General features: G+C 44.3%; 1 protein-coding gene across 1 annotated transcript in view; it reads right to left on the bottom strand.

Moving 5' to 3' along the window:
* CDH11 (cadherin 11) overlaps positions 1-14,633 on the bottom strand; it is an 85,037-nt gene that overhangs the window by 16,019 nt on the left and 54,385 nt on the right. Inside the window, exons 5-7 of the mRNA XM_015406969.1 lie at positions 12,904-13,071; positions 5,922-6,109; positions 692-945 (exon numbers count right to left, since the gene is read on the bottom strand). Coding sequence (XP_015262455.1) covers positions 692-945; positions 5,922-6,109; positions 12,904-13,071 — 610 coding nt within the window. The remainder of the gene's footprint in view (positions 1-691; positions 946-5,921; positions 6,110-12,903; positions 13,072-14,633) is intronic.

The raw sequence follows: 14,633 nt of genomic DNA, 5'->3' as shown, positions 1-14,633 counted from the left end.
TGAACAACTATTGGGAAAGCAGGATAAAAATTAGTGGTAATATTTTAAAAATGCATGTTGGCAACAAATCTGTCCACAAATATGACTGTTAACTGTAGACTGATATAGTTGCAATATCTCAGTTGCTGCATAGGTACAGCTAGGGATACCAACTCCAGCTTAGGAAATTCCTTAAGATTTAGGAGCAGTGTGGCTGGCAGGGGGGGGAGTTTGGGGACAGGATGTGATTTCACTCTAGGACTTCAGTTTCTCCTAGGCTGTATGGTATACCATAGAGTCTGCCCTCTGAAGCTGTCATTTCCTACAGAGGAACTGATCTTTGTACTCCGGAGATCAGTTGTAATTCCTGGAAAACTCCAAACCCCACCTTGAAGTTGGTAATGCTAGTTGCAACTGACTTTGTTCTTAAGGATCAGATAGAATGGTGCCTGGTGACCATGGCAATTTCACTTGCTGATGATTTAAAATGTACACCTCTGTGGGGCTGCTCTGCATGGACTAGAGAGGTACACCAGCTCCTATGTTCCTTCTTAATTCTCTTGCTTTTGAAATAGCCGCAGAAGTTGGCAATGCTGGGTGGCTTCATTAAAACGAACTTAAACACTGGCATTCTAGCTGTACAGATGTCTGAAATAACCTTGTCACTTAAACCAGCCTTTTGCTTGGACAACATTGCATTAACGAAGCATACCTTATAGGGCTGTTCTTAGCATCGGGGTCTTTGGCATGTACCCTCCCCACTGAAGCACCGGGGCCTGCATTCTCATCCACTTCAAAAATGTAACTTGGTGCTAAAAACACTGGTGGCTCATCGGCATCCTCCACATTGATTTTCACAGTCACAGTATCTTTAAATGGTCCATTGTTGATGAACTTTGGGTCTATGTGTACATTGGCCGCCTCTACTTTCAGACTGTAGGTCTTTTTAGCTTCATAATCCAGGTGCTGAAAGAAACAGGAAAATTGTCTTGTCAGTTGATTTCATTCATAGTATTAGGTTGGATCCAGACTAAATTCTCTGTAGCAGAATGGAACTTTCCTGTCTCCACTCATCCACTACAGCCCACAGATCTCCATGAAATGCAGCTGGGAAGTAGCTAATACTCTGGGGAGCACCTGAAAAGTAGGGAATAGATAGGGTTGCCAATTTCCAGGTGGGGCCTGGAAAACTCCTGGTATTATAACTGATCTCCACACGGCAGAGATCAGTTCCCTGGAGAAAATGGCTGCTGTGGAGGGTGGAATCTACGACATTGTACCGGCTGAGGTGCCTCCCCTCTCCAAACCTTGCCCTCTCCAGGCTCCACTCCCCAAATCTCCAGGTATTTCTTAACCCACAGGTGACAGCCCTAGGAATAGGGATATTGAATATGGAAGAGGATATGGAAGAATGACATGGTGGGGGGGGTGGACTGTAGAGGGAAGGGGAAATTGGTGGAAATTGCCAGTATAGTCTGCATCTAACTTGCCATTAGGATGTAATTATTTTGAGAGGATGCAATTATTTTGAAATAAATAAATTAAATAATAACTATGGCTGCTTTTAAAATAGATCCTGAATTGGTTTTGTGTCTATCATCCACACATCCACAGTATAGAAGATATTATGGCATGGATCCTAAATTGTTGTTCCATTAGCATAGCAATGGCTCCTCTGACAGAACAGCTTTTCTGTCTGCAGAGGAGGGAATGGAGATTTTTACCCATCCCTCCGTGAAGACTTCCCCCCACCATTCCTTTGGATCCACTGATCTACAGGAACACAGTTTTGCAGGACACAGAAGGCACCTGTGAGAAGAGGGAATATACAACATCTTTCTCCCCACCTCCATTTTATCTTGAAAACAACTCCCCTGTGAGGTGGATAAGGCTGAGAGTGTATAATTGGCCTAAGGTCACCCAGAAAGCTTTGTGGACATTTGAACCTGTGTCTCCCTGGTTCTTGTCTGACACTCTAAGTTCGGACTGGCAGTTGGAAGCGGGACGGAGTCGTGGCAAAAAAGACCCGGAACAAACTGTTCCTGTTTTTCCCGGTCACACTGCGTGGACTGATGCGGGAGCATACTGGGAGGAGCCATGAGGGAGTGTTCACACTGTTGGCCCGGAGGCATGGCTGTAAGATGCGGCTTTCTTTTTTGTAATCTGGAGCGCGTAAGAAAAATGTGGCTTGTGGCATTCACACTTTGTTGGTGGGGGATGGACATGGGATAATCGCACTTTCCAGGGTTTCCTACCACTTTCACCAGGTATCTTTTAAACTCAGGAGCGAAGCATTTCAAGACGGGTTGATTACGGGTGGGGAATGCCTGACAGATATGCCTGTGTGAATGGCCCATTTAATCCGGTTGTGGAACGTTTCTGAAATGCGCGTATATCGGGGCAAACTGTCAGTCTGAACTCGGCCTAAGTCTAACGAGAAGAAGAAGAAGAGCAGGAGGAGATTGGATTTATACCCCACCCTTCATTACCTAAAGGAGTCTCAGAGCAGCTTAGAACAGTTTACAATCTCCTTTCCCTCCCCACAACAGACAACCTGTAAGGTAGGTGGGGCTGACAGAGCTCTTTCAAGAACTGCTCCTGAGAGAACAGCTCTGAAATTACTTGTGACTGACCCAAGGTCATGTTACACATGCTGCATTAGGATCTAAGCATACGTAATTATTTATGTTCATTTTGGTGTTGGGGAGGCTGGTTTGTTTTATTAAGCAAAAGAATTTGTGTTGCATTTATAAGCACCATTGTATGCACACAAATAATAATAACTTGCCTTACATGAGAAAGCATATTAAAAGGGCAGAATAAAAAGGACCAACAGAGTGATTTAAAAAAATCACAAAAAGAAATGCAAAATAATTAGAAAACATAACAAATACAGAAATACAAAAGTTAATATACAAAACTATATTAAAGCTGCATTTCTTTTTGCGGACGTTAAGCTTCCATTCACAAAAGGAGCAGAAACAAACCTTGGTTCCCCCCCCCCCCCCCGAAGGAAAGTTCATATTATAATAGTGTTTGTGTGAGGAAGATCCAGACAGTATCAGAAAAACAGAAGGAGGACCATAAGTTATTAAATTCTACATATTCATCAATATTGCATGGAAACAGAATAGGAATAGGATGCTATAGCCTGTGCTAGCCCAATCTCTTCTGAGCTTATGAAGCTAAGCAGGGTTGGCCCTGGTTAATATTTGGATGGGAGACCTCCAAGGAATACCAGGGTCATGACATAGAGGCAGGCAATGGCAAACCACCTCTGAACATCTCTTGCCTTGAAAACCCTATGGGGTTGCCATAAGTCAACTGTGGCTGGATGGCAAAAATAATGAGGTATACCTTGGACTGACATGTTTTGGAGGTTCGATATTTGGAGAAAAAAACAGAATGTAGAGATTTTTGTCATCAAGGTTGATAGCATCTAAAGATGTGAGCTCTGACTTGCAAAAGCTCATGCCCAAATAAATGTTAGTCTTTAAGGTGCCAAAGGACTTCTCTTTTCATCTGGGTACAGAGAGCAGCTCTTCTCTGCCAGTCACCTGAGGCCCAGAAAATAGAGGCTGAAGACCAGCCAAGGAGCTAGGAACTGGAGCTTTTGTTGTTGTTGTTGTTGTTGTTCAGTCGCACAGCCGAGTCCGACTAGAGCACACCTGCCTTATACTAGTCATGTTCACTGGCAAAAACCCTCTCACTTTGGTGAGCCCCAAATGATTAATCAGGACCTCTCAATAACTGATCAAGGGACACTTAAGACGCAAAGGATCCTGTTGTGTTTACTTTTTTTTTCTTGCCAACAAAGACTCAGGCTCATATTGACAGACTTAAAAAAGTTTTCGTTCACAATTACCCACTACTGGCAAGTTGGAATCTCCTGTGAAACCCCCAGTTGGGTAAAATAACGAAGATTGTCTTCAACACACCTCTTATCTGCCCTAAGACTCCTCCTCATTTCCTTATTTGGAAACATTTCCAAAACCCTTCACACTTTCAGCTAGTCAGGGACCATACATGATAGCTCCCCTGGGCTCCCTTCCCCTTTCTCCAAATGCAGGAAGAAGACACCTTTTGCTTCATTCAAGCCCCAAGCCCTATAACTGAAGCCAGACTCTGGCTCAACATAAAGTGTTCGCTTGTTCATGACTACCATGATTGGTAATCAAAGAAGTTCCATTTCTGGCACATATTATGTACCTCCACCTCTTCAGTACTCTTTCCTTTGCATTTATCTTTTGGATTACTGGCTGAACAGACATTTGGGGCTCCTGTCTGAGGATCTGGTTCTCTGCCTAGAACCTGCACAGATAAGTATCTAGAAACCACCACTTCATTCCCCTACCTATTTTGGCCTCTTGCCTTCCATTTCCTGAGTGGTACACAGAACGTGCATGTGTGTGTGTGTGTGGGGGGGAAGCATCTAGAACATTTCTATTTTAAGGTGGACATTTGAGCATATGGTCCTGTTGTTGAATTCTGTTAAAATGACCCCCCCCAAAACCCCTTTCAAAAAGAAATAAGCCTTCTGTTTATGTTTTTGCCCAAAGGATAATACTGAAGACAAAGATTTTCAGTCCATTTCTTGTCTTGTAGTAATGAGGGCTACCTTCAGAGGGCAGCAAGAATAAACATTTGCCAGAGCTCCAGGTCTGACAAAAAGTCCAAAAAGTGCATTTCCAATTTTCAGTAGCATAAAATAGAAGGTTAGAGGTGGCATGAGATTCCATTTGTAGAGTTCTTGGTTCAGGTGGAACACTATCAATGTGTTAGGAACCCCCAAACAGTGAATCTTGTGCCAATGATATTCCTAATTCAGCACCTTCAATCTCCACATGGGATTTTCTATTATCTATATACATTACATTTTTATCCGTCCCCCAAGGTTAGGCTGAAAATGACTGTCCCAATATCATCTTGTGAGCTTTGAGGCTAAGTGAGGATTGGAATCCTGGTTTCTCTGGTCCTCATCTGTCATTTTAACTTCAATACCACTCTTGCTCATACACTTCCTCATGAGCAGGGCTCTTCTCTGTTGGACCACCCTGAGCTTTGAATCAGGTTGCTTCAGACAATCTTCCATCCCAGAGAGAACTATTAGTGTTGCAGTTTTATTTTAAAACTTTGTTATTAATGCGGCTGAACACCGCTGCCTTTCTTTGGTGCTTTGTGTTAAGATGTTCGCTTTGATTTTTGCAGTGACATCAGCCGGGTAATAAAAGGCAGCCTCTCTCTCTCTCTCTCTCTCTCTTTTTGAATAGAAAGCTGAAAGCAGATAAGTGGCTTAGGCAGCCTGAATCTCTTGATGGGAACATAATGCTGTTCTTCCTGGGTTTTTCTTTCTTTCTTTCCCCTTTCTTTCTCTCAGCACTGAATCCGTTTGGAAGGGATATTGACAGCCGAAATTAAGTTTTCATCAGAAAAGCAGACGCGGGCATGCACGCATACACACACATGCATGCACGCACACACACAAAAAAATCCCTTGTAATTTTCACATTATCTGAAAATTCACACTGAGCTGCCAACTTAAAAATGAATGCTTGGTGATAACCAAAGCAATCCCATCATTTATTTCCAAGTTAATACAAAATAGGCTTTGAAGAGCGAATGGTGTTGATTTCTCAAGTGGAAGATCAGTAAAAGAATAATGTACTTTCTCTACTTTAAAAAGATGTTAAGAAGCCTCTATGCATCGATGCCTTCTTTTCATAATCTCTTCCCTTCCATTCTGGCTCCAGGCACTAGCAGATAAGAGTAAAATGGAATGCTGGAAGTTAATCATAGCTTCATAAACAAATTATCCCAAACTGCATTTGCTGCGATTTTCTTACCATGAGTGATAATCTATCGCTATTATATTTTCTACGAGGCATGGAAGGAAAATGAAGTATATTATCCATTAACAGGAATGAAGGGGTCGCGTTGCTTACCTTCTTAAGCTTCACAACCCCTTCCTGAGTCTCGTAATCTGTTGTAATTTCAAATATCTCCATACCATCCCCGTCGATAATGTTGTATGCCACTAAGCCATTCTCCCCAATATCGGGATCTTTGGCCTTCACTCTTCCGGCTTCTTCCCCTGGGACAGCTGCTTCTGATATTGACATCTGATAAACACCTAGGTAAAGAACATTTATTTGTTAATGGACTGCTAGGCACTTTATGCATGATATCCCTGCTTGTGTAATCTATATGTGCTAAAAGAGCACAGCAAAATGCTTATTTTTTTTAATGGCAAATTAAAGACATATCCTAAAGTTGCCAGGTCTCAGTTGGAAAACACCTGGAGACTTTGGGAGTGGATCCAGGAGAGGGCAGGGTTTGGGGAAGCGAGAGGCGAGAGGCATAGTGCAACGCCATAGAGTCCAACCTACAAAGCAGCCATTTTCTCCAGGGGAGTTGATCTGGAGATCAGTTGTAAAAATGGGAGACCTCCAGGCCCCACCTGGAGGCTGGCAACCCTAACATATCCAAAAGCCCCTTTCAGATGTTTGAAGCACATACAGTCAATGGACATACTGAGTGTAGGCTCTCTCTCTCACTCACACACACACACTCTCTCTCTCCCCCTCTCTTTCACACACACACTCTCTCACTCACTCTCTCTCTCTCTCCAGCCCTTCCCCCTATTAATTTATCTATTAAGGAAATTTTTATGATCCCTCTCCACAGATCTCAGGGCAATCTACATCATTCTCCCCTCCCCTTACAACCACTCAGTGGGGTGGGTTAGGTCGGGAGACTGACTGGCCCTGGGTCATCTAGCGAGCTGTACATGAAACTGCCTTGTACTGAATAAGAACACTGGTCCATCAAAGTCAGTAAACCGGCTGGCAGTGTCTCTCCAGGATCTCAAACAAAAGTTTTTTTCAAGATACATCAAGATGGGTAATCCTGTTTGTCTGTCTGTAGCAGTAGGAAAAAGCAAGCATTTAGTAGCGCCTTAAAGACTAACAAAAGTTGTGACAGGTGATGAGCTTTCGTGAGTCACCGCTCACTTCTTTCACATCACCTCCTACCTGATCCTTGTAAGTGGAGAGTGGCAAAGTCCCCTTGCAAACGGTTGCTGAAGTGGATTGAGACCGCATTATTTAGTATGTGTGAAAGCGTGCATTAAATTTGCTCTCATGTTTGCAACCTTTGCCAGACAGCCCTCCTCAAGAGCAGATTCCAGCCTGGATCTCCCAAATCTCAGCCACTACACCATTCTGGTGATTGTGTCAATAAGCTCTGACCATGACCAGTGCACGTTCCTTGCATATCTGTATGCAGCATGTACAGCTTTCTCTGGTAATGCGGCTTTTGGGGGGGTCTCCAAATCATGTGGCGAGAATACCATAGACTTTCACTGATTGGATGTATGCTGGGGAAAACAACACAGTCTTCCCACACTCATTGCACATGTTTAGAAGTCTAAAACAGGCTACAGATCAGGTGTAAGCCAAGGCAGTACTTAGAAACATCCGTGTACACAATGGAGCGTGAGATGTTGGTGAAAGGAGTGAAGCCAGCGTCAGGCTTTCAGAAGCTCTTGCTGTTGGGAGAAGAATGCTGGACTGTACAGATCTTAGGGCTCAACTAGATGCGACAGCATCCCTAAGACCACTATGGGGACGCCTCTGCCATTTTAAGGATGATGCCACTGGGGCCCAATACTGATCAGGACAGCAGTGTGGTCGGGAGGAGGGTATCCTGTTCCCCCACATGCCATTTTCAAAAGCCCAACCCCCTGGCATTTGGAGTCTTGAAAATGGCAGGTAGGGGGGATAGGATCCTCTCCTCCCCACCCATGCTGCATTCCCAATCAAGATCAGCCCCCCCCCATTGTGATCAGAGGGAATTTCCCTAAAATGGCAGCGGTGTCCACATGGTGGACTCAGGAATACTGCCACATCTAGATGACCCTTTAGTCTGCTCCACCAAGACCATTCATACATTCTTGTCAGAAACAAAGGGAGGATGCTGCCGCACTGGTGGAAGGGTGGAATAAAAGACAGAAAGGCAGCTATGATTTCTAGACGGGAAAGAAAAAGAGATGTGAAAATTGAACCAGTAAAACTGGGAGACTGAATAGCATCCCCAGCAATAATGACCATAGCCAGTTCAGAGTGAGTGCATGGACCACTGCACTTGTTCTCAATTGGCAATGTGCCCTAGCAAATGGTTGTGAAAAGGGCCCCACCCCTAACCTTTATTGGCTAAGACTAATCAGCATATGTAAAGGTTTCCCTTGCTCGAAAGCTAGTCAGATCTGTCTCTAGGGGGCGGTGCTCACCTCTGTTTCCAAGCTGAAGAGCCAGCATTGCCCAAGGACATTTCCGCGGTCATGCGGCCAGCATGACTAAACGCCAAGGCGCACGGAACGCTGTTACCTTCCCACTGAAGCGGTACCTATTTATCTACTTGCAATTTCTTGCTTTTGAACTGCTAGGTTGGCAAAAGCCGGGGCCAGAGACGGGAGCTCACTCCGTCATGGGGCGCCCAGGTCTTGAACTGCCAAACTACAGACCTTACGGTCTGCAGCTCAGCGTCTTAACCTCTGAGCCACCACGGCCCAGTCCTAATCAGCATACAGAAACACAAATCTTCATATATGTAGGAGATGAAGATAAAAGAGCTAGTCCTCCCCAGGAGTCTGTTCTCAGGATTCTAACAAGGATCTATAAATGGCACATTCCATTCCCCTGCAGTCTAACCTATATACAATCGCCTTTCCAATTATGTACATCCCAGCCTCCACCTCGGCATTATATGGCTGCATAGCCAAAATGCAGAATTTATTCTGACACAAAGGCTGTAATTCATGTTGCAGATGTTAATGTAGAATTCCAGAGAAAATTACATTTAAAATGAATCACGGTAGACCTTCAGTTCTAGGAAGGCTTCAGATCATTTATTCAGGGCCGTTTATCCAGAAGCCACAAATTATATGAAGGGGAATGGATATGATATTACAGCTAAAAACACCAACAGGAATAAATCTCTGACTTGGCTTTGTGGCTTTTGCTTAGAAAGATTGACAATGGATCCCCAGCACTCTCTGATGTGCTCCGTGGTAAGGAAAGTGTAAGGATGCTTTTGTTCCTTATAATGCCCACATTCATAAAGAGACAGATGACTTTTGGATGTTATGATCAATCCTGCTTTATAAAACATGGCTTCACCAAACCTTGGCTAGGTGTGATGTTTGAATTAACTGATTGGTGTATGATTTCTTCCCCTTTTTTGTTTTTGCTTTCAGCTGCCCTGTGGGTTGAGTTGGTTGTTTTAGTTGCTGCTGCTACAGTTGGCTTTAGCGAGGCCATGGGTCACAGGCAGAGCTTCTGGTTTGTGTGGAGAAGGTCCCAGGCTCAACCCCTGATACCTCCAGTTAAAAGAATCAAATAGAAGGTTCATTACCCTGACGTGGGTGGTCCAGACCAGTGTTCCCTCTAAGCTGAGTTGGTGTGAGCCAGCTCACAGTTTTTTAGCCTCCAGCTCACAGATTTTTGCTCTAGCTCAGGAAGGATGGCCTCAAAGCAAACTAATTTATGCAGCAACCAAATGGCTCGCTCACAACTTCAATGCCCATAGCTCACAAAGTAGGATTTTTGCTCACAAGACTCTGCAGCTTAGAGGGAACATTGGCCTGGACTAGCCCAATCTCATCAGATCTCAAAGGTTTAGCACGGTTGGGCCTGGTTAGTGCTTGGGGGGGAGAATACCAGGAAAGTCCAAGATTACTACACTGGGTTTGCCTGCTCTGGGTTGGGAAATACCTGGAGATTTGGGGGAGGAGCCTGAGTAGGGCAGGGTTGAGGAGCAGGAGGAGTTCAGTGGGGTATAATGCATAGAGTCAACCTTCCTAAGTGGCCATTTTCTCCAGGTGAACTGAACTCTGTCACCTGGAGGCAGCTGTAATCCTAGGAGAGCTCCAGCTGCCACCTGGAGGTTGGCAGCCCTATGCTACACAGAGGCAGGCAAAGGCAAATAATCCCTGTTTGTCTCTTGCCTTGCAAACCCTAAAAGGTCACCATGAGTCGGCTACGACTCGATGGCACTTTCCACCACCGGGAGGTTCTTCAAAAAGACTACTAGTACTTGAGATTCTGAATCTGGAGAGCCTCTTCCACTCAGGGTAGACACTAGTAACCATGAAAGACAGTAGTAGCTGCCTGAAAGACATCTGAAAGATATCTCCAGAAGACCTGCAAGCCAGCTATGGGAAGAGAGAGCTGATGGTAGCCATCACGAACTCAATACCAGCAAAACGAGCACTTAGTTAGTATGGAATTGTGAATTGGTTTTAATCAGGGCTCTTTTTGTAGAAAAAGCCCAGCAGGAACTCATTAGCATAACAGGCCACACCAAATAGCAGGAACTCATTATCATATTGGGCCACACCCCTGACAGCACAGCACATTAACACATTAGGCCAAACCCCCATGTTACCAGAAGTGTGGTTATCCAGCCACACCCACCTTTTGCTCATTATTCTGTTTACCTTGTTTGCTGTCCAAACCCAGGGCTTTTTTGTAGCAGGAACTCCTTTGCATGTTAGGCCACACACCCCTAATGTAGCCAATCCTAATGTGTTTCTGCTGTTGGGTGTAGCCTATTATGCTAATGAGTTCCTGCTGGACGTGGCCAACTTGGGAACCAGCCGGAACTCCGTTCCTGTGAGTTCCTGCCCAAAAATAGCCCTGGTTTTAATACTGTTTTAAATGGTTTATTGTACTCTTTTAATTTTTTTGGGGGGGTGATTTTATGTAAGCCGCACTGAGCCGGCCTTGGCTGGGAGGGCGGGGAACAAATTTGAAGAATAAATAAACAAACCAATAGTCTGACTCAGTATAAGTTTTTTTCACGTGTCAGTTTTTACATTGATTTTAACTTTTTGCTTTATATTTTTTCTATTTATCGTTTGTTTTCTTTCATAATTGAATTGTATACTGCTGCAAACCACCTCAGGCATCTCTCTGGAGAGTTGGCAGGTAAATATTTAAATAAGTACACAATTTAAATATGCATGCATGCTTCACGTTTGACGTGCCACACATGTATTCCGGGATTCCCACTGGAGAAGGGCGACAACAAAAATATACCAAGAAACAGTCCTGAGAAAGGTGGAAGTCAAAGTTCCTACCAAATGGACAAATCCACTGGAGGGAAAACAGAAATAGTAACTGATTAAGGTGTTTTGTAATTGTTGTGTACTGTTGTGACAGAGAACTTGAAAAGAAGCTGGAACGGAGATCGCTTTTACTAACACGAGTCGTCGCACGGTATGATTGAATTCTTAACAATACAATGGGTAGAAGGATGATAACAGGGGTTTTTTTTTAAGTCTCTCTTGTTTAAAAGTATATGTTTTCTCTGAAGTACAGTTTCATTGCTTTCATCCAGTCCAGTCTCAGCTGTCTCAGTTAAGGGGCTTTCCAGTATATCCATGGAAAGTCTAGACCACATCCCATTGATCTCGGCAGGGGCATGTTTTTAAAACATCATCGTCTGGGATGTTTTGAAAGCCAAAGCCTATCGCCAGGAACCTCCTCCTGTGTCTTAATCCTGCCTTTGAAAATGACTCTCTGTGTGTCACCAGGCAAATGGTTTAACCCTTCTGGGCATCCGTTTGGCTTTTTTAAAAACAAAAAACAAAAGAGGGTTGTTTTTTTTTTGTTTATGTGATCAGTTACTCCATGGTAACAACACCTGGTATAAATATGACACCTCATTTCTTTCTTTAAAAAAGGCTCCCACCTAGGGATTACCAGGAAAGGGATTAAAATGGAAGCCTTGCACAGGTGACCCATCTGCACGTTGACTGACCATATGGGGAAGGAGAGTGAGCATGGATGCATGGGGCCCTGTCTCCTGCCTCCATGCGTGGTGCAAACACATGCTGCTTTCTGATCCAGCTGCCAGTAGAGACCTAGAAGACGCCAAGCCGAGCCAGCAGCCAGAGACCATCAAGGGCCCACCACCAAGGGTGCCGGTAGGCAGTCCCCACCCCCAATACTAAATCTGGCCTAAGTTAGGGATTACAGTTCATAGAACGCAACACATGTAAACCGCCCAGAGACCCTCCGGGGTTAGGGTGGTATAGCAAGTCTAAAGTTAAATAAATAAATAAAATAAAATGTTGATGATCAGAGGCACTTCCTGTGCATTTGCTGTGGAGGCACTTCCTCTGTGCATCTGCACGGTTCAGACCACATGATGACCATGCAGAGAGTGCTTTGACCCGTTCTCCCTCCTCAATGTACAGATGGGTCACCTGTAAAGGGCTTAAACCACCCACTATTGGAATACCATGTACAGTATTGGCAGCCCCATTTCAAAAAAGTATTTCTGTACAACTGGAAAAGAGCAGCTAAGGAGTGAGGAGACATCCCTATCGGAAACCATGTGATCAAGAAGCCACATGCATTCCCACATTTGCTTTGATTTAAATATCTCACTTTTCTCCCCCAGTTGGGACTCAAAACAACTTAGAACATCATTCTGCCCTCCCCCATTTTGTCACAGCAAACCTGTGAAGTAGGCCAGGCTGAGAGATTGTGACAGGCCCAGTGAGCTTCCATTGTAGACTCTAGGATCCCAATTCAACACTCAATCCACTATGCCATGCCAGCTGACATGGGTCTGCAATGAGGAGGGCAAAAGGGATGAAATGCCCATTGCAGTGTCCCATGTGATATGCAATAGGGAAGGAGAATTGAACACAGAGATACCAGGTCAGATGGCATCCCTCTATTGTTCATAATATATAGTTCTATGTTTGTGAACTCCAGTGCTGATCTATGGACTTTCCTCTGAGACAAAGACGGGCCAAATAGCTTCCTAGCACTCCATGTGTGCTGTGTTTCTTAAATCTCGGGGGAATAGCACAAAAGATGCTGCATTATTTTCCAGAGGGAGCTTGCAACTTACTCTGTGGGAATTTGGGTGGGTTATCATTGACGTCAGTCAGGGTAATTGTCACTTTGGTCGTCCCTGAGAGTCCTCCCATGTGTCCTCCCATGTCCTTCGCTTGGATGACGACATGATATTCTTCTTTTGCTTCTCTGTCCATGTTGGGAAGAGCAGTTCTAATAATACCTTTTGATATACGGTGAGAGGAGGGGAAAAGAGGCCAAGTAAACATTATTTTACCTTCATTCCACACTAATAATCTCACTTCATGTCACATGCTTTGCTTGCATCAGCAGTGGCCTAGATTCCCCACGATGATGGTGCTCCAGACACAGTGTCTATGAATCTGCGTTTATGAATCCAGCAAAGTCAAAGGAGAATCACTCAAGGGGACCCTCTGTTACTATAAACGAAGCCAAAATCATCATGCTAAAGACGTGGCGTGATCTGGGGCCTGATAGATGTCCTCTTTTGCTGCCTTGCTTTGACTACAAAAATGGCAAGGTTGTCAGGCATAGGGGATACCAAACTATGTGGCACATTTAGGGTTGTCAGGTCCTTTCTGGCAACCGGTGGCAGTTGGAGGGACTTACCAACAGTGAGGAGAGGTCTAGGCTGGCAGTGTGTCTTCTGGTGCACACCAGAAGTGATGTCATTGTGTCACCAGCAATGTGGAAAGCTTTCGTATTTTGAGCAAAAACTCTATGGTAGAAGCTGCTTTAACGTAGAGATTTTGCCAAAATACTAAAACATCCCATGCTGCCAGTAATGTGATTACATCACTTCAGGTATGCTCTAGAAGTGATGGCACTGTGTTGCCAGCCTAGACCTCTCCTCCAAAGAAGTCAGGACAATAATCAAGGTTTAGGGTGTGCGCTCGGTATATACCGAGCCAAATAAATTTATTTATTTATTTCCTTCAATTTATATCCCGCCTTTCCTGCAAAGCAGGCTCACTGCGAGTTCCAACCTATAATAATCTGCTGAGTGCAGATTTACATAATAAAAACAGGATAACAAAATACATACAGTAAATACAATCAAATAAATAAAACACTAATACTTTAAAATAAATTATACCTCAAGAGCCACATAAGAGCAACTCATAGGGGGAAGGAAGGGGGAGGCCAGATTGAACTGGATACCCACTGCCTCAACTGAAGGCCTGGTGGAAGAGCTCCATCTTGCAGGCCCTGCGGTATTTTATCGGAATTTTTCAGGTATTTATTCAGCTGAATACAGATTGGACAATCTGATTTGGCTACTGAAATACCCATGCCCGAATAAAAGCCGATATTTCACCCTATAGGTATACCCTATAGTCCCCCATAGGGTCTAATGAAGCCGAATAAATTTGGGTTTCCCAAATATTTACCTGAATACCAATACAATATCAATACTGGTATTCTAGAATACTGATATTTTTCGGGTCCAATACACCTGAATCGGGGGGAAAAGATTTTTTGCACACCCCTATCAGGGTTCTCTCCTCACCATTTTATTATCATAACAACCCTGTGAGGTGGGTTAGCCTGAAAGAATGTGACTGACCCAAGGTGATCTCCATGGCAGTGCAGGGAGAAGGAAGAAAGGTGGGGCAGAACAAAGGTTCACATCATATGGATGGAAGAAAGGTGGGAGAAAGGCTGAGTCCACCTCTGCTTCTGGGGCAATCCAAGCTTGCCACACTCCTAAAGAGATGGTTGAGTTGGTAGCTGGAGCTTATTGCACCCCTGGGTTCTGACTGC

Source organism: Gekko japonicus, unplaced genomic scaffold, assembly GCF_001447785.1.
Source record: "Gekko japonicus isolate JY-2015 unplaced genomic scaffold, Gekko_japonicus_V1.1 scaffold1572, whole genome shotgun sequence".
NCBI lineage: Eukaryota > Metazoa > Chordata > Lepidosauria > Squamata > Gekkonidae > Gekko > Gekko japonicus.
Note: the sequence above shows the minus strand (reverse complement) of the source record. Positions and strands in the feature narration are given on the sequence as shown.